At 45.6% G+C, this 16,855-nt stretch overlaps 2 protein-coding genes across 8 annotated transcripts in view; one reads left to right on the plus strand and one right to left on the minus strand.

Moving 5' to 3' along the window:
• Window positions 1-15,277, plus strand: part of NUP210L (nucleoporin 210 like) — an 85,759-nt gene extending 70,482 nt beyond the window's left edge. For 6 of the 7 annotated variants that reach the window (XM_047841452.1, XM_047841455.1, XM_047841454.1 and 3 more), the window contains 8 exons: window positions 291-427; window positions 5,464-5,590; window positions 8,470-8,619; window positions 10,026-10,276; window positions 10,964-11,165; window positions 14,070-14,174; window positions 14,909-14,983; window positions 15,061-15,277. In XM_047841452.1, coding sequence (XP_047697408.1) covers window positions 291-427; window positions 5,464-5,590; window positions 8,470-8,619; window positions 10,026-10,276; window positions 10,964-11,165; window positions 14,070-14,174; window positions 14,909-14,983; window positions 15,061-15,182 — 1,169 coding nt within the window. In that variant the 3' untranslated portion in view covers window positions 15,183-15,277. The remainder of the gene's footprint in view (window positions 1-290; window positions 428-5,463; window positions 5,591-8,469; window positions 8,620-10,025; window positions 10,277-10,963; window positions 11,166-14,069; window positions 14,175-14,908; window positions 14,984-15,060) is intronic. The other variant, XM_047841456.1, reaches the window with a different exon arrangement.
• A 485-nt stretch (window positions 15,278-15,762) lies between these two features.
• RPS27 (ribosomal protein S27) lies at window positions 15,763-16,831 on the minus strand. The gene is made up of 4 exons (XM_047841492.1): window positions 16,733-16,831; window positions 16,355-16,463; window positions 16,135-16,245; window positions 15,763-15,846 (listed from the first exon to the last, which is right to left on the minus strand). The coding sequence occupies exons 1-4, from the start codon at window positions 16,736-16,738 to the stop codon at window positions 15,818-15,820; spliced, it is 255 nt and encodes an 84-aa protein (XP_047697448.1). The 5' UTR covers window positions 16,739-16,831; the 3' UTR covers window positions 15,763-15,817.
• Window positions 16,832-16,855: the final 24 nt, after the last annotated feature.

The following is a 16,855-nucleotide window of genomic DNA, read 5'->3' on the forward strand; positions in this document are numbered from 1 at the left end:
ATAAAGAGTTTTTCTTTTTCCTAAGGAGAACAGTTAAGGTCTCCAACTAAGTAGCTCCTTCTATGATTCTGAAGGTCAGTAGTTCTTGTTTTATTTTGTGGGTTTGATGGTACATGAAGGGGAGCCTGACATTCAGAAAATAAAGTTCTCTTCAAAGCTGGATGTTCCTCCTAGGAAGAGATATCTGTGTGCTTGAATGGTCTACTGACTGGGAATCTGAATACTCTTAGAGTGACCACCAAGTTACATCCGAGTTTGCGGCCATGTGCTTTCTCTTGTTTTTTTCCTAGGTGAACCTGGGATATGGATGATTTCTGCTGACAACATTCTGCAGACAGACACTGGCACTGGAGTGGGAGTGGCCAGGAGGCCAGGAGTAGCAACAGTCTTTCATGACATCCCAGGAGTGGTGAAAACATATCGCGAGGTAACCCTAACAAGGCCAGGATGACTATTTCCATATTTAGGAATATGCATATAGAAAACACATCTGGTGGTGGGGGGATGCGTGGCAGGCTCAGTCAATAGAGCATGTGATTCTTTATCTTGAGGTTGTGAGTTTGAGCCCCATGTTGGGTGTAGAGATAACTTAAAAAAAATAAAATAAGGGGCGCCTGGATGGCTCAGTCGGTTGAGCGTCCGACTTCGGCTCAGGTCATGATCTCACAGCTTGTGACTTCAAGCCCTGCATGGGGCTCTGTGCTGACAGTTCAGAGCCTGGAGCCTGCTTCGGATTCTGTGTCTCCCTCTCTCTCTGCCCCTAACCCACTCACATTCTGTCTCTGTCTCTCTCAAAAATAAATAAATATTTTTAAAAAATTTTTTGAATAAAATAAAATCTTTTAAATAAAAAAGCATCCTGGGAAAAGAAATACACTCACATGTCAAATATAAAGCCAGCTAGAAAATGTTATTGGAACACAAAGCTATTAGTGATTAGGATTCTTAACCAGGAACAAAATAAATAAAAGGATTCTTAACCAGAAAAATGACTAGTGTGATCTTATACTTTAAAATATCACTGTAGGGTGCCTGGGGGCTCAGTCAGTTAAGCTTCCGAGTCTTGATTTTGGCTCAGGTCATGATCTCACCATTTGTGAGTTTCAGCTCCACATGAGGCTCTGCACTGTCAGTGCAGATTCCCTCTCTTTGCTCCTCCCCTGCTCACACTCTCTTTCTCAAAATAAATAAACCTAAAAATAAAATATCAACTTTGCTATTGGTTGGTACTTGAACATAGGGGCAAGGGTTGAAGCTGAGAAGCTATTCTTGCAGTGGTCCAGGTGAGATATGATGGTGGACCAGGGACCAGGCTGTTAACAGGAAGGGTGAGAAGTTGATGAGATTCTAAGTATACTTTACAGGTAGAGCCAGTAGGATTTCCTGACAGATTATATGTAATGAGTGCGAGAGAATCAAGAATGACTTCAGGTTTAAGAAAAAAAAAAAAAAAAATGATGTGGGGGGGGTGTGGACTAAATGGGGGAGGGGCATTAAGGAATCTCCTCCTGAAATCATTGTCACACTATATGCTAACTAACTTGGATGTATATTAAAAAAATCAACTTTAAAAAATGACTTCAGGTTTTTGATTGAATAACTAAAAGGACAGAATTGCCATTACTTGAAATGCAGGTGAAACAGTTTTGGTGAGAAGAGTCTGTCTGAGGCATGTAAAGTGGAGGGTCTACTAGATGTCAAATGGATGTGTGACATAGCTGGATGTAAAGGCTGGGAGTCACTGATGCAGAGAGGACAGAGCCCTGTGATCGCTGAGAGAAGTGAATGTAAATAAAGGGAGGGTACAAGTGCTCTGGGAGCACTCCAATGAATTGAGAACTCTGAGAAAGGAAGAGTAACCAACAAGAGGGACTTAGTAAAAAAACAACTAGGGAAGTAGGAGAAAAACTCAGATATCGGTGTCCTGGAAGCCAAGTGAAGAAAGTACAGGTTTCCCCCAGTATCTGAAAGTACAGTTTTCTGTGAAACATTTTGTGGGGATTTTTGATAGTTTATTTATTTATTTAGAGAGACTGTGAGCGGGGAAAGGGGCAGAGAGAAGGAGGGAGATTGAATCCCAAGCAGGCTCCGGGCCGTCCATCTTGTGAATTATGAGATCATGACCTGTGTGGAAACTAAGAGTTGGAGGCTCAATGGACTGACCCACCCAGGCACCCCCATGTGAAACATTTTGTAAGCCAGAAATGGCATAAAGCAAAGAAGCAATTACCATTTATTTATATAGAAAAAAATGTTTGAGCATTCCCAGACCAAAAAAACAAAAACAAAAACAAAAAAACCCCAATTCTCTTAGGCTTTTCTTTTTCTTTTTCTTTCTTTTTTAATGTTTATTTATTTTCAGAATTTTTAATTTATTTTTTAATTTACATCCAAATTAGCATATAGTGCAACAATGATTTCAGGAGTAGATTCCTTAAAGCCCCTTACCCATTTAACCCATCCCCCCTCCCACAACCCCTCCAGTAACCCTCTGTTCTCCATATTTAAGAGTCTCTTATGTTTTGTCCCCCCTCCCTGTTTTTATATTATTTTTGTTTCCCTTCCCTTATGTTCATCTGTTTTGTCTCTTAAAGTCCTGATATGAGTGAAGTCATATGATATTTGTCTTTCTCTGACTGACTAATTTCACTTAGCATAATACCCTCCAGTTCCATCAACGTAGGTGCAAATGGCAAGATTTCATTCTTTTTGGAATGTTTGTTTATTTTTGAGAGAGACAGACACTGCGCAAGCATAGGAGGGGCAGAGAGAGAGGGAGACACAGAATCCAAAGCAGGTTCCAGGCTCTGAGCTGTCAGCACAGAGCCCGATGAGAGTTCCAACTCGCGGACCACGAGATCATGACCTGAGCCGAAGTCCGATGCTTAGCCAGCTGAGCCGCCCAGACGCCCCTCTCTTAGGCTTTCCTGATTGCTTAGCACACATCTTGGTGACGGATGCACAAAACACATTGAGATAAAGCAGAGATGCTCAGTTCAAAGCTACAGGGCTGAATGCTGAGCTGCTAAGTGTGGCTCCTGGGGAGGGCTTGTCTGCGGTAGCTCCCAGGGAGGGGCTTGTCTGTGCTGCCGCCTCTGCACTGCTTGCTGCAAAACAAATGCTGAAGGCTGTTTTTGCCTTTTTTTGTAAAAGCAAAAAATCCTCTTCAGATTTCTTTCTTTCATAAAAGCAATAGGGCTTAAAGCAAATTTTCTAAAAGTGGAGGGGTTCTCATATTTCCAGGAGGGAGGGAGTGTGTAACTCTTGGTGTACAGCTTTAAAAAAAAAAAAATGAAGTGACATTTAAACTGAATCTTGAGATCTGAATCATGGCACACACAAAAATAAATAAAAACAAACTGAGTCTTGACAGTTAGGAATCTGGCAGATAAAAGAGAAGGCATTTGATTTATATTTTAATTTTAAAAAATTGTAATTTTTTTATTTTTTGAAGAGAATGCATTTTATTCTTTTAAAAAAATTTTTTTTTTATTTTAGAGAGAGGGAACACGAGCAGGGGAGAGAGGCAGAGGGAGAGAGAGAGAATCTCAAGCCTCCTCCCCACCCAGCCCAGTGTGGAGCCTGAGTTAGGGCTCTATCCCACAAGTCTGGGATCATGACCAGAGCCAAAATCAAAAGTCAGACAGTCAACCAACTGAACCACCCAGGCATTCAAGAAAAGGCATTTTAGACTACAGACATAGATGTGCAAAGACAAAGATAGATGATGTTTGAAGACCGGTGAATAAATCAGGATGACTTTGGCGAAAGTTTATAAAGGTAGAGAGGGAAAATCAGATAACATCTAAAGAGAACTTGTATCATGGGCAGATAAGAGAGCTGGGACAGAGGCAGCATGAGAAGATAATTTGAGAAGGAGATTGAGAAACATCTCTGTATTAGGAAAGCAGAGAGAAAGGGGTCACAAAAGGCAAGGGAGGGACTGGTCTGTGCTGTCAGAGGCTACAAAGAAGTCAGAAGATCTCGATATCCTCGTTTGTGTACTTTGAGTAATCCTCACGTAATTATTCGCTAACAGACACTCATTGAGGCCTCTTCTGTGTCAGCCCTGTGTTGGGCTCTGGAACACAAAGATGAAAAAGACAAGACTTCCCTTACTGAGCATTTAATGTAACTAAGTTGGTTTCAAGGTCCTTGAACATTTGAAAAAACAAGAAACTATGGTGGTACTGAGGGGACTGTGTTAAAATATACATTTAAGATGATATAATGTCATAAATAATGACATATAATGACAAGATTATAAATCTTTAAGTTGAAGATTTTTTTGGGGAAGGGGTCATCTTTATCTTCTCTCATTGTAATCATTAAACATTTGCCTTAAATACAAAGCACAGTACAAGGATATACAAAGTTAAACTAGAATCTCAGTTGAAGAACTTAGATTCTAATAGGAGTGATTTTTAATAAAAATAAAAATACCTGCAGGATAAGACAGAACATTACACATATATTGAAAGAAGTAAAGGACTTTGAAGTTTCAGAAAAGGTTGAGATTATATGCAAGAGAGAACACTCTGAAGAAAGTTGCACTTGTCTTCAAAGGCATTTTATTATGTGTTTATTTTTAAGATTTTATTTTTAAGCATTCTGTATAGCCAATGTGGGACTCAAACTCACAACCCCCCAATCAAGAGTCATGCACTTCATGGACTGAGCCAGCCAGGTGCCCCAATTTTTAAAATATTTTATTTTATTGGGGCGCCTGGGTGGCGCAGTCGGTTAAGCGTCCGACTTCAGCCAGGTCACGATCTCGCGGTCCGTGAGTTAGAGCCCCGCGTCGGGCTCTGGGCTGATGGCTCAGAGCCTGGAGCCTGTTTCCGATTCTGTGTCTCCCTCTCTCTCTGCCCCTCACCCGTTCATGCTCTGTCTCTCTCTGTCCCAAAAATAAATAAACGTTGAAAAAATAAAAATAAAAAAATATTTTATTTTATTTTATTTTATTTTATTTTATTTTATATTTATTTATTTATTTATTTATTTGGAGACAGAATGTGAGTGGGGGAGGGGCAGAAAGAGAGGAAGACACAGAATAGGAAGCAGGCTCCGGGCTCCTAGCTGTCAGCCTAGAGCCCGACGTGGGGCTCGAACTCACGAACTGTGAGATCATGACCTGAGCCAAAGTCAGACACTTAACTGACTGAGCCACCCAGGCGCCCCTAAAAATGTTATTTTTAAGCACAAAGAAATTTTAATAGGAAGTCCTACGGAGGGAAGATGTCAAACGGAATAATGAATAAAGATCTTTTAGAAAAAAAAATGTTTTTTTCTTCTCAAAAGTGAACAGATGTTGTGGTTCTCAGATATGTAATGAAGTGGAAGGGCAGTTTGCACTTGTGTGAACCAGATGCTTTTTGGCTGAATGAGTTATGAAAAGTGGAGGGGGAGGAAACAAGATTTTCTAAGAACTTAAGTACAGATTTTCCTTTGGTTTGCCGACAGGTGGTGGTCAATGCATCATCAAGATTGACGCTCAGTTATGACCTCAAGACCTACCTCACCAATAGCCCCAGTTCAGCGGTGTTTAAGCTTTTCATCACCACTGGCAGAAATGGTGCTAATCTCAAAGGTCAGGAGTCTCTTTATAGGTCTGGGTGATTGTTTCCATCTTTCCCATCCTCCTTCAATTCATTTACCCCTTTGACGAGTAATCCAGATTTCCTTCTATTTGAAAATTGACTCCACCTCAACAAATAAATCATTGATACCTATGACTGGGTATCACAAAATGACTGGATATCAAGTTTTGAAATAGGCGCAGCCTCGTCTCTTTTCTTTGTAGTTATAATCGTGCCTGAGAATAGGAGGTGGCCTAAACCAGGGATTTCCAAACATGGCTGATTTTCAAGGTTACTTAAGGAAATTTTTCAAAAATACAGTCTTAGGCTCCATCCCGAAATTTAATAAGTTTGGGATAAGACCTAGGACACAATTTTTTTCAATTTGTTACAGTTTGCTGTCAAAAAAAGGTGGGGCGGGGGGAGGGGGCACCTGGCTGGCTCAGTCAGTAGAGCATGCAGCTCTTGATCTCGGGGTCCTGAGTCCGTGCCCCACCTTGGACGTAGAGATTACTTAAAAAAAAAATAGGGGTGCCTGGGTGGCTCACTTGCTTTAGCATCTGATTCTTGATTTCAGCTCATATCATGATCTTGTCATTTGTGAGTTCGAGCCCTGCATTGAGCTCCACACTGACTGCAGAGCCTGCTTGGGATTCTCTCTCTCTCCTTATCTCTGTGCACCTCCTGCACTCTCTCTCTCTCAAAATAAATAAATAAACTTAAAGTAATAATAACAAAAATTAAAATTTTTTTAAACAGGGTGGGGAGGAAAGAAAACTAAAATACAAGAAACTCCTAGTAGATTCTAGGTGCTGTGTTAGCAACTTTTATATATTTTTATCTCATTTAACAATCTTATGTAGTATTCATCATTTTTTAAAAGTTTATTTGTTTTGAGAGAGAGAGAATGCGCATACATGAGCGGGGGGTGGGGGGGGGCGGGGAGTGGCAGAGAGAAGGGGGAGAGAGGGAAAATCCCAAGCAGGCTCCACATTGTCAGCACTGAGCCGGATGTAGAGCTCAGTCTCACAAACAAGTCATGAGATCATGACTTGAGCCAAAATCAAGAGTCAGACACTTAACCGACTGAGCCACCCAGGCGTCCCAATTATCATCATTTAAAAAAAAATTTTTAACATTTATTCATTTTTGAGAGTGAGAGAGAGCATAAGCAGGGGAGGGGCAGAGAGAGAGGGAGACACAGAATCCAAGGCAGGCTCCAGGTTCCGAGCTGTCAGCACAGGGCCTAACGCGGGGCTTGAACTCACGGACTACGAGATCATAACCTGAGCCAAAGTTGGATGCCCAACCAACTGGGCCACCCAGGTGCCCCTATCATCATTTTAAAGATGAGACATACTGGGGTGCCTGGGTGTCTCAGTCAGTTGAGCGTCTGACTTCGGCTCAGGTCATGATCTCGCAGTCCTGGAGTTCAAGCCCCTCATCGGGCTCTGTGCTGACAGCTCAGCCCTGGAGCCTGCTTCAGATTCTGTGTCTCCCTTTCTCTGCCCCTTCCCTGCTCACACTCTGTCTCTCTCAAAAAACAAACGTTAAAAAAAAAAAAAAAAAAAGAGAAATACTGAGTCTTAAGAGCAAGTTACGTATATAAGGTAACAAGTCAACAAGTCGGTGGCAGAAGTGTAGATCTGCTCCACTCAAAGTCCACATAAATCCTTTCACTCTTTTTTTTTTTGGGGGGGGGGTGGTAAGAGAACACTCAAAACCAAGGAGAGATGTCCAAAACATACTTACTGTCTATAAAACTTTATTAAAAATTTTTTTTAATATTTATTTTTGAGAGAGCAGAAGTGAGGAAGGGAAAGAGAGAGAGGGAGACCTAGAATTGGAAGCAGGCTCTAGGCTCTGAGTTGTCAGCACAGAGCCCAGTACGGGGCACAAACCGTGTGATTATGACCTGAGCCGAAGTCCAGAGCCAATTGCGTATTGCTTAACCTACAGAGCCACCCACCAGCCGCCCCTTGCTAAGTTTTGTTTTGTTTTGCTTTTATTTATTTAATCTCTACACCCAAAACGGGGCTATGACAATCCTGAGATTAAGAGTCACACACTCCTCTGAGCCAGCCAGATGCTCACCCCTTAAAAAAATTTTTTTTAATGTTTATTTTTGAGAGAGAGAAAGAGAGCATGAGCAGGGGAGTGGCAGAGAGAGAGAGAGACACACACACACACACACACACAGAATCTGAAGCAGGCTCCAGGCTCCGAGCAGTCAGCACAGAGCCTGATGCAGGACTCGAAGTTGTGAACTGTGAGATCATGACCTGAGCCAGAGTCAGACGCTCAATTGACTGAGCGACCCAGGCGTCCAGTTTTTTCAATTTTTTTTTAATGTTTATTTTTGAGAGAACACGTGAGATCAAGGGAGGGACAGAGAGAGGGGGACAGAGGATATGAAGTGGGCTATGTGCTGACAACAGAGAGCCCCATGTGGGCTTCGAACTTACAAACTGTGAGATCATGACCTGAGCCGAAGTCAGATGCTTAACCAATTGAGCCACCCAGGTGCACCGACCCCCCCCCCCCCCCAAATCCCTTTTTAAAATCAAGCTACTGCTGGGGCGCCTGAGTGGCTCAGTCAGTTGAGCGTCCGACTTCAGCTCAGGTCATGATCTCACAGTCCGTGAGTTTGAGCCCCGTGTTGGGCTGTGTGCTGACAGCTCAGAGCCTGGAGCCTGCTTCGGATTCTGTGTCTCCCTCTCTCTCTGACCCTCCCCCGTTCATGCTCTGTCTCTCTCTGCCTCAAAAATAAATAAAACATTTAAAAAAATTTTTTTTAATTAAAAAATAAATAAAATCAAGCTACTGCTTCTATATGTCTCCTCTTTTATAAATTCTTATGACACCTCTTTACCTCTTCTCTGCTTCTTAGGGTCCTGTACCTCCAGTCAGGCCTTGGCCATTACAACCATACTTCTTCCTGAGACCCTTGTGGTGTGCCATGTGCAGTTCAGTAATACTTTGCTAGACATTCCAGCAAGCAAAGTCTTCCATGTCCATGCAGGTTTCAGCATGGAAAGAGGTGGGTCCCATCCCTTGAGTCTGGTGCCCTTGTTCCCATCTTTGTACAGTCATCACTTCTTACTGGATTGCATTTATACTTTACAGTTTCATCTGCTGTAGAACTGTGGAACCTTTCTCAAGCGACATTTTTGTTCACTCCATCCAATTATGTTCAACACGTCCCTAGAACACCCACCCTGTGCTTTTCTTTTGTCATTTACTGTTTTCTTCTTTGCTGGTCCCTGTTACTGCTGGGCTTTTTATCCCCAGCAAGTAGCAGTGTTTGAATGTTTATTGTTGAACTGAAGGATGTTCCAAGCAGAGTACATGAACTAGCACGAAGTAGAAATAGGCATGACATTGGAATGGTTTCATATAAATCAACTGATGTAAGATGAGGATTTGTGTCAAGCACAGGCACAAGTAGGATAGTGCTACAGCCCAGGCGCCTGTCCCGCAAGGCCAGCAGTGCCGTGCGAGTAACAAGCAGCTACTGAAGGCAGGCTCACTCAGCACACCGGTGGGCACTGAGAACAGCCGGTGCCGGGACAGGTGCTGGATGTACAACAGGGAGCAAGACAGGGCTTTGTACCGTCACTAGTGCTGCACAGGGTGATCCATCACAGAATAGAGACCACACGGGATGCTGCAGAGTCCGAAGGGGGAGGGGCATCTGACTCCTTAGATGGGGGAGGGAGAGTTAGAGTTTGGTTTTACAGAGAAAGGGCCTGTGGAAAGGTGACGAGGAGTGAGCTAGGTATGAAGAGGCCAGGATATCCCAGGCAACAGAGAGCCCGGAGCTTGGCAGGACACAGAATGGAGACGGAGCAGTGGGAGGCAAGGAGGGGAGGCTGTGAAGGGGCCACTGCAGTAACCCAGGCATGAACTGATGAAGTGGCAGCCCAGAGTCACAGGGGGGGACTAACAGAGGGGTAGGCGTCAGAGACATTTCGGAGGATGAGTTATAGGGAGATTTGGAGAACGACTGGATATAGGAATGAAGGAAAGGGTATCTGTCAAAAGACAACGGAGTTTGAGCATGGGTAACTAGAACAATACTATTGCCAGAAGTAAGGCCATCGAGATATGGTTTGACGGAGACATGTCTAAACCACGCACAAAGCGTCTTTCACAGACCCTCTCCTGATCTCAGCTGCCCTTGGTTATTACTTCATTCTATATCCCCTTAATGTCCCTGTTTGCACTGTGGTATTTACTACTCCCTGATATGTTGACTTATGCGACCAGTTCAGCTGTGGGTGCCGGGGACTGTGTTTTCCTCTGGCATCCTCCTCACCAGTGGCCAGTAGTCCGCTAATAGCGGGCAAAGTGGAGTTCACGTTTTCTTCTGAATTTGCTTCCTATTCTAAGTCAGCTCAGTAGAGCCTCTGAACCTTCCTGCCCAGTTTTTCGTCTTTTTTTCAGGTGCTTATGTCTGCCTGATCAAGGTCCGGCCCCAGTCAGAAGGGCTGCTCCAGGCCCTGAGCGTGGCTGACACCTCCGTCTACGGGTGGGCCACACTGGTCAGTGAACGCAGCAAGAACGGAATGCAAAGAACCCTCATTCCTTTCATCCCAGCCTTTTACGTCAACCAGTCAGAATTGGTTCTTAGCCACAGACAGGATGTCGGGGAGATAAGAGTGCTGGGGGTGGACAGAGTTCTGGAGAAGCTAGAGGTATGTGAAGTACTGATCCAAAACATAACCGAAATCAGGGTTTTGAAAAAGGAGTCTATTCCTAGTCCAAGAGCAAAGGAACAGTCATTCAATGACCTGATAAAACTCAACACAGGGAGTTCTTAAAACAGAAGGAAGAAAACCTGTCCCCTTCACAATGCCAGGGGACTCTGAGTGCAAAATTTAGGTCATGAGCTGCCAGTCTGGAAGAGAATGCCAGTGCCATCTGAAAACAATCTTTAGGATTCTAGTTTGAAACTTGTTTGAAGGCTATTTTCTCACAGTTTATTTTCTTCCCTCATCTACTGTAACACACCTGAGTGAAAAAGCAGACGACTGGGGCACCTGGGTGGCTCAGCCAGTTGGGCGTCTGACTTCGGCTCAGGTCGTGATCTCACCGTTTGTGAGTTCGAGCCCCACGTCAAGCTCTGTGCTGACAGCCCAGAGCCTGGAGCCTGCTTCACATTCTGTGTCTCCCTCGCTCTCTGCCCCTCCCCCGTTCACACTCTGTCTCTCTCTCTCTCAAAGTAAAACATTCAACAAAAAAATTAAAAAAAAAAGCAGACGACTTACTGCCAGATTGCTAACTAGGAATACAGGGCTCTTACTGTATGTGTAAGACTGGAATGCAATACTGACACAAAACTGATTTTCTTCTGTCAAGTGCCATTTTATCTTTTCTCCAAGGTCTTCCCCAGCTCCCCAGTTCTAGTGGTCTCTGGCTACAGGCACTCTTCCCTCACACCTGGCCTGGTGGTCTACCCCGTGAGAGTGGTCAACTTCACCTCCCTCCAGCAGACGTCACCCGTTTTCATCAACATTTGCTGTGTGCTCACCAGTCAAAGTGAGGCTGTGGTAGTGAGAGCTCTGAAGGAGAAGTCTGGTGCAGGTGAGCACTGGGGGGCCCTGCTTACAATCCAGAGGAGTTGGGATCATCTAAGTGTTTCTCAGTTTAGTTCATGAGAAACATTCAGCCACCTGAGCAAGATTACTCAAACTACCTGGGGCACGGATCTTTAATTTCCAAATCTACACAAAATAGAACCTTCACGCAGCTTACTTATCACCGAGAGATGTTCTATGTAACTTACGTAGTGAAGAGTAGTTATGTCAGTTTAACATGAGCTTCTCCGCGCTGTTAAATGTTTCTTCAAAAGTTGCTGGCAGATCTTTTTGCATCAGGCAAGAGACAAAGGATGATAAACCTAGAAGTCTTAGCTTTCCAAAATGCTGATTCTAGCCGTTACCCAGTTTGGAAACTGTGCCAGGTATGGCTGGGATGGGAACACATGTAGTCATTGAAAAGTGTTAGGAAAGCCAGAGAATCATCCTCCCTGTATCGTCACCTCTACTTGCATATCCCTCCGGAGAAACTGGTCTTTGGATTACTGGGCGTGAATTGGACTGGACCCTACCTAGTTCAACTCCAGTGGGAGGAAGGTCTGTTTCGGCAAGCACCTGAGATGTACTGGTCATGTCCGAAGTGCATTTTATATGCATTTTACTCTCTCATAACTCTGAGGTGAATGTTTTTCCCTTTAAGAGTTGAGGAAATGGAGATGTTCAAGTTCCCAGCACTAGAAACAAGTCTCAACTCTAACCTGTGTTCGTTCTTGTTGTTTCTAAATCTAGAGTTAATGGGTTTCTGCAAAAGCCCATGGATGGAATTCAAGGTGCCGATGACCTTCAATGGGGGGAAATACTGCACCTTTATTTTCAATTAACTTCTAACTGAAAGTTAGTATTTCCACTGAGTTTATGAATATAGGCAACAGACCACAGTAACAGCAGTACGTGTGACTTTGTCACCAACAGAATTCAGATATTGTCATGTTCCAATTATTAAAGTTCTCTTCAAAATTACATAAAAATTATAGTTGTTATTAGGTCTGAGGTTAGATCTTTCTTGTTGCTGGAGCATGTTATTATATTACAAAAAGGCGTTTTAACGTTTTTGTTAAGTGTTTAACATTGCTATGTTACAAAAGTTTTTTCCACCTTGGTTAACTTTGATATAATTGGTTTCTTTTTTTTTTTTTTTTTTTTAACATTTATTTATTTTTGAGAGAGAGAGAGACAGAGCATGAACGGGGGGAGGGCCAGAGAGAGAGGGAGACACAGAATGTGAAGCAGGCTCCAGGCTCTGAGCTGTCAGCACAGAGCCTGATGCGGAGCTTGAACTCACGGACCGTGAGATCGTGACCTGAGCGAAGTCGGACACTCAACCGACTGAGCCACCCAGGCACCCCTAATTGGTTTCTTTTTTAATGTTTATTTTTGAGAGAGTGAGGGAGAGAGAATTGGGGGGGGTGGGGCGGGCAGAGAGGGAGACACAGAATCTGGAGCAGGCTAAGGTTTGAGCTGTCAGCACAGAGCCTGAAGTGGGGCTCCACATGGCCCGAGCTGCAGGAGACGCTCCACCCAGGTGTCCCATAATTGGTTTCCTTTATTCCTACATATTTTGCTTTTTTGCATTTGAAAACATTCTGATAGGATCCACAGGCCAAGTTGTGCACAGCACAATGGTTAAGAACCCCTGCATTTCTCAGAGACCAGAGGGACCAGTGGGACTAACACAACCTCGGAGGTGGGTAGGAGTGGTCAAAGATCCAACCCAGCCTTCAGCTCATTCACACAAGTATTTGAGTGCCCACGGGTATATGCCAGGCATGGTACCTACTGCAGAAATCAGAGTTAAGACAGAGCCTGATTGGGGAGACAATTAGTTTGGTGTAGCCAGAGCAAAGAGGCACTAGAAAGGCTGTTAAATGTCACCCAAGTTTTATCTGGATTCTTACCCTGTAAACATTGCAAGCCAAAAGCTTTCAACAGTGGGACTTGATCAAGGGTTAGTATAGAGAATTTTGGTTTTAGTGCATCTATATTTAAGGCAATGTAATTGTTCTTCGGAGAGAAGCGGTTTGCAAACAGTTCTGAAACAAAGTCCCAGGAGAGGGAAGACCAGTTACAAGTCCAGAGGTTAGAGGGCCTTATACTAGGGATGCAAAATAAGAACCAGGTAGAGAAGACCTAAAGTTCAGGGAGTTTGTTGGGGTAGGAGTTCATTTGTGGACACTGAAGAATTTGAAATAACCAAAGTCAGATGCCAAGTGTGCTTCAAAAACAGGTTTTATTGGGGACAAATCAGAATGTTCCCTAGAAAGATCCTGAGTAAAAAAGGACAAGGGGACCCATGGGATTTAAGAGGTGGTTGGTGATGCAAAGAGAGGTTTCAGGTTAGAGGGATCAGAACTACAAGTTCAGGGGCGCCTGGGTGGCTCAGTCGGTTAAGTATCCAACTTCAGCTCAGGTCCTGATCTCACATTCAAGCCCCAGGCTCTGTTCTGACAGCTCAGAGCCTGGAGCCTGCTTCGGTTTCTTTGTCTCCCTCTCTCTCTGCCCCTCCCCTGCTCATGCCTCTGTCTCTTTCCCTCAAAAGTAAATAAACGTTAATTAAAAAAAAAAACCTACAAGTTCAGTCGCCACAACCACAAACCTGGTGAAGAGAAGCAAGTCGCTTGGAGTTAAATAAAGTACACAGAAAAGGTTAACGGACATTTAAGGTAGCAGAGTATTTAAATGCCCGTTTTTAAGTGGAGAAATTACAAGGTTCATGGATTGCCATTTATTACCTAGGAGACAGGAGCAAGCCAAAAACAGGTAGAGGAGCCAAGTACACAACTTCCCTCCTTTTTGAGAGCTTCTGCTGGATACCCATGACCACGCGTTAAGTACAGCAACCTGCCTTGAATGCTTTTAACCGTGACCTTGTTTTGTTCTGACCAACGCACAGATCAATGTGAAGATTCCAGTGTCCTCCAGAAGTTCCTGGGTTCTCACCAGACCATCCTCTTTACCCTCTTTGCAGTGCTAGCATCAACGGCTTTTGTTTTTCTAGGTAAGGAGCCCTTACATTCAGCACCGTGGACTTTTGACTTAAAAAACTGCCTTCATTTAATTTCACCAACTATCGAGAATAAAAATCAGCTGCTTATCATGTCACTCATGACAAGCAGTTGCAACTCATTCAGCCTTCTCAGCGCTAGTCACCTAGCAGATGGGAGGTCCTGCTCAACTTCCCACCAAGCAGCAGTAAAACTGCATGTGACACACCCCACCCAGAAGTGGAAATCACTGCTGAACCTGGAGAAAATGGCTCGTTTTGCTCAAATTCAGAGCTATTCTAGATGAAACAAAAACTTAACACGCTATTGTCTATACCTGCATTTTCCTCTCACCTTTTTAAAGTTGAAACTTCTGAGAAAGAGTGCGTACACGCGCGCGCACAAGGGGGGGGGGTCAGAGAGAGAAGACAGAGGCGGAGAATCCCAAGCAGGCTCTGCACTGTCAGTGTGGAGCCCACCTTGGGGCTCAAATCCACGAAACCAGATGACCTGAGCCAAAATCAAGAGGTGGACACTTGAATGACTGAGCCACCCGGGCACCCCTAAATTGAAATACTTCTAAAATCACTGGAATGAAAAGTTCCTATACTCTTAAGTTAACTTAAAGCATTATTAACTTTTCGTAGAAGTACTTAAATATTTTGAGTTAAACTTGCTTAGTAGGGTCTTTTTCCAACAAAAACAGATCTGCCTCTGGTGACCTCTCTCCCCCTTGTTCTTTTTCTAGCATACAATGCCTTCTTAAACAAGATACAGACAGTTCCAGTGGTTTACGTACCAACCCTAGGAACACCACAACCAGGTAAACAATCAGCACCCTCACCTTTGACAAGCTCAAATATTCATGTTTATTCATCTCTCTTCCCGCTTTATTTCTAGGTTTTGCCCCCACACGTTCTCCCCCACCTTTCACGAGTCCACAGTCCCCACCGGTCCAGAATCGGCTACAACACTGGCTGTGGAGTGTAAGGCACGAACGTCCACTTGGACACGTCCCCTGAACTGTAGACGACTGGAGATTTCTAGCCCTAGACCAGGAGCCATAAGCCCCCCAAACAAGGCTTCTGAGAATTATAAAAGGTTTTAAGCTATTCTACACTAACGTGTGTCAGACTGGGTTTTTTCAGTAGTTTATTTTGTGAGAGCACGCATGCCTGCAAAAGTGAATGGTGGGAGGAGCAGAGAGGAGAGAATCCCAAGCAGGCTCCATGCTGACAGCAAGGGGCCTGATGCCAGCCTTGGATCCATGCGATCAGGACCGAGTCAAGATCAGGACTCATGCTTAACTGACTGAGCCACCCAGCCGCCCCTGGGCTGTCTTTTAGAGATCGACTGCTGGTTCCGAATTCTAAGAAAATACAAAAGTGAAAGAAATGCCTCATATATAGTATCTCAGATTTTTATCAAGCTCTTAAGATGGACCCAATGAGCCCAGCTGGGTAGAAAGGTCCCAAAGGGACCTTTCAAGTGCTTGGTCACTTACTTGCCCCAAATAACTCTCAGCAGTCCACTCTTCTGGTTGTCCCTCAATACTTGAGATAGCAACTTCCTAGCAGTAAAACCAAGACAATAAACAGAACGTATCCAAAATCTGTTTATTGGGATAGTTCCCCACTCATGTTGACTCAGGGTGCGTTTAGTGCTGCTTCCGTCTGAAGGAGCATCCTGCAAGGAAAAGGTTCAGAGGTTACGGGACGGCAGCGTAGTTGCCGCTGCGCCCCACTGGCTCTCCTCGGACGTCCCGCGGGGAGCTCGCAGTCGCTAGCTCCCGTGTCGCGCCTCATCCCCCGTCGTCCCCGCTTTAGACGGGAGTGTCCGAGACTAAGAAGGAACATGAGGTTCCCGAAACTTTTCCGGGGCGAGGCGGGTAGATGGAGTCGACTTTCAAGCAAGGAAAGCACGACCCTCCCTCTAAAGCTCGCGACAAAGTGACGACACCGCGCAGCGGCTCACCTTCTGTGAGCCTTGCTTTTCCTCCTGTCGGCTGGCACAGGACGGTGGAGCAGCCCACACACAGCACCACCGTCTGCGCGTGGCTGAACACGGTGGTGATTTTGTAGCACCCTGCGAACCAACAAGCGGGGAGTCGAGGCCAGCCCGGCCCCCGGCCCCCGGCCCCCACCCCGCGCCGGCCGCCCCGGGGCCCCGAGCGGCCCCCGCCCCCGGCCCTCACCCGGGCACTTCACGTCCATGAAGTAGGAGTTGGGGCTCTGCACCAGGCGCTTCTTCTTGTGCTTCCTCTTCTCCTCTTCCGGGGACGGGTGCAGGAGGTCCTTCGCGAGCTGCGGGAGGCAGACGGGCGCGGTCAGGGCGGCGGCGGGCCCCGGGCGGCAGCGGTTCCACTAGCAGCAGCAGCAGCAGCCCGCGCCGCCCGGCGTCCGCAGCGGGGCCGCCATCTTACCGCCGCCCCGGGCCGCGCGGCCCCCGCCCCGGGCGCCCCGGGCCCGAGCCCCGGAGCCCGCGGCCGGCCCCCGCTGCCCGTCCGCGGCGCAGGGGCGCGAGCGCGCGCGAGCGGCGAGGGCTCCGCCGGGACGCGGGCCGAGGAACTCACGGGCATGTTCTCGTGGGCAGGTCGTCACCGCCGGAAAGGAGCGAAAGCGGAAATCCTGCCGCTTATATCCGCCGCCCGCCGGAAGTGACGCGCGCGCGCCCGGCCGCCATGCCGGGGTCCGCG

The sequence above is a fragment of the Prionailurus viverrinus genome, chromosome F1 (assembly GCF_022837055.1).
Source record: "Prionailurus viverrinus isolate Anna chromosome F1, UM_Priviv_1.0, whole genome shotgun sequence".
Lineage (NCBI taxonomy): Eukaryota > Metazoa > Chordata > Mammalia > Carnivora > Felidae > Prionailurus > Prionailurus viverrinus.

Bases quoted from the DNA above. Each gene is read 5' to 3' on its own strand.
- RPS27 (XM_047841492.1), bottom strand. The intron at 16,246-16,354 runs GTGAGGGCCGGG...GTTGGTTCGCAG, and splicing joins CATGGACGTGAAGTGCCCGG to GGTGCTACAAAATCACCACC. The intron at 15,847-16,134 runs GTGAGCCGCTGC...TTTTCCTTGCAG, and splicing joins AAAAGCAAGGCTCACAGAAG to GATGCTCCTTCAGACGGAAG.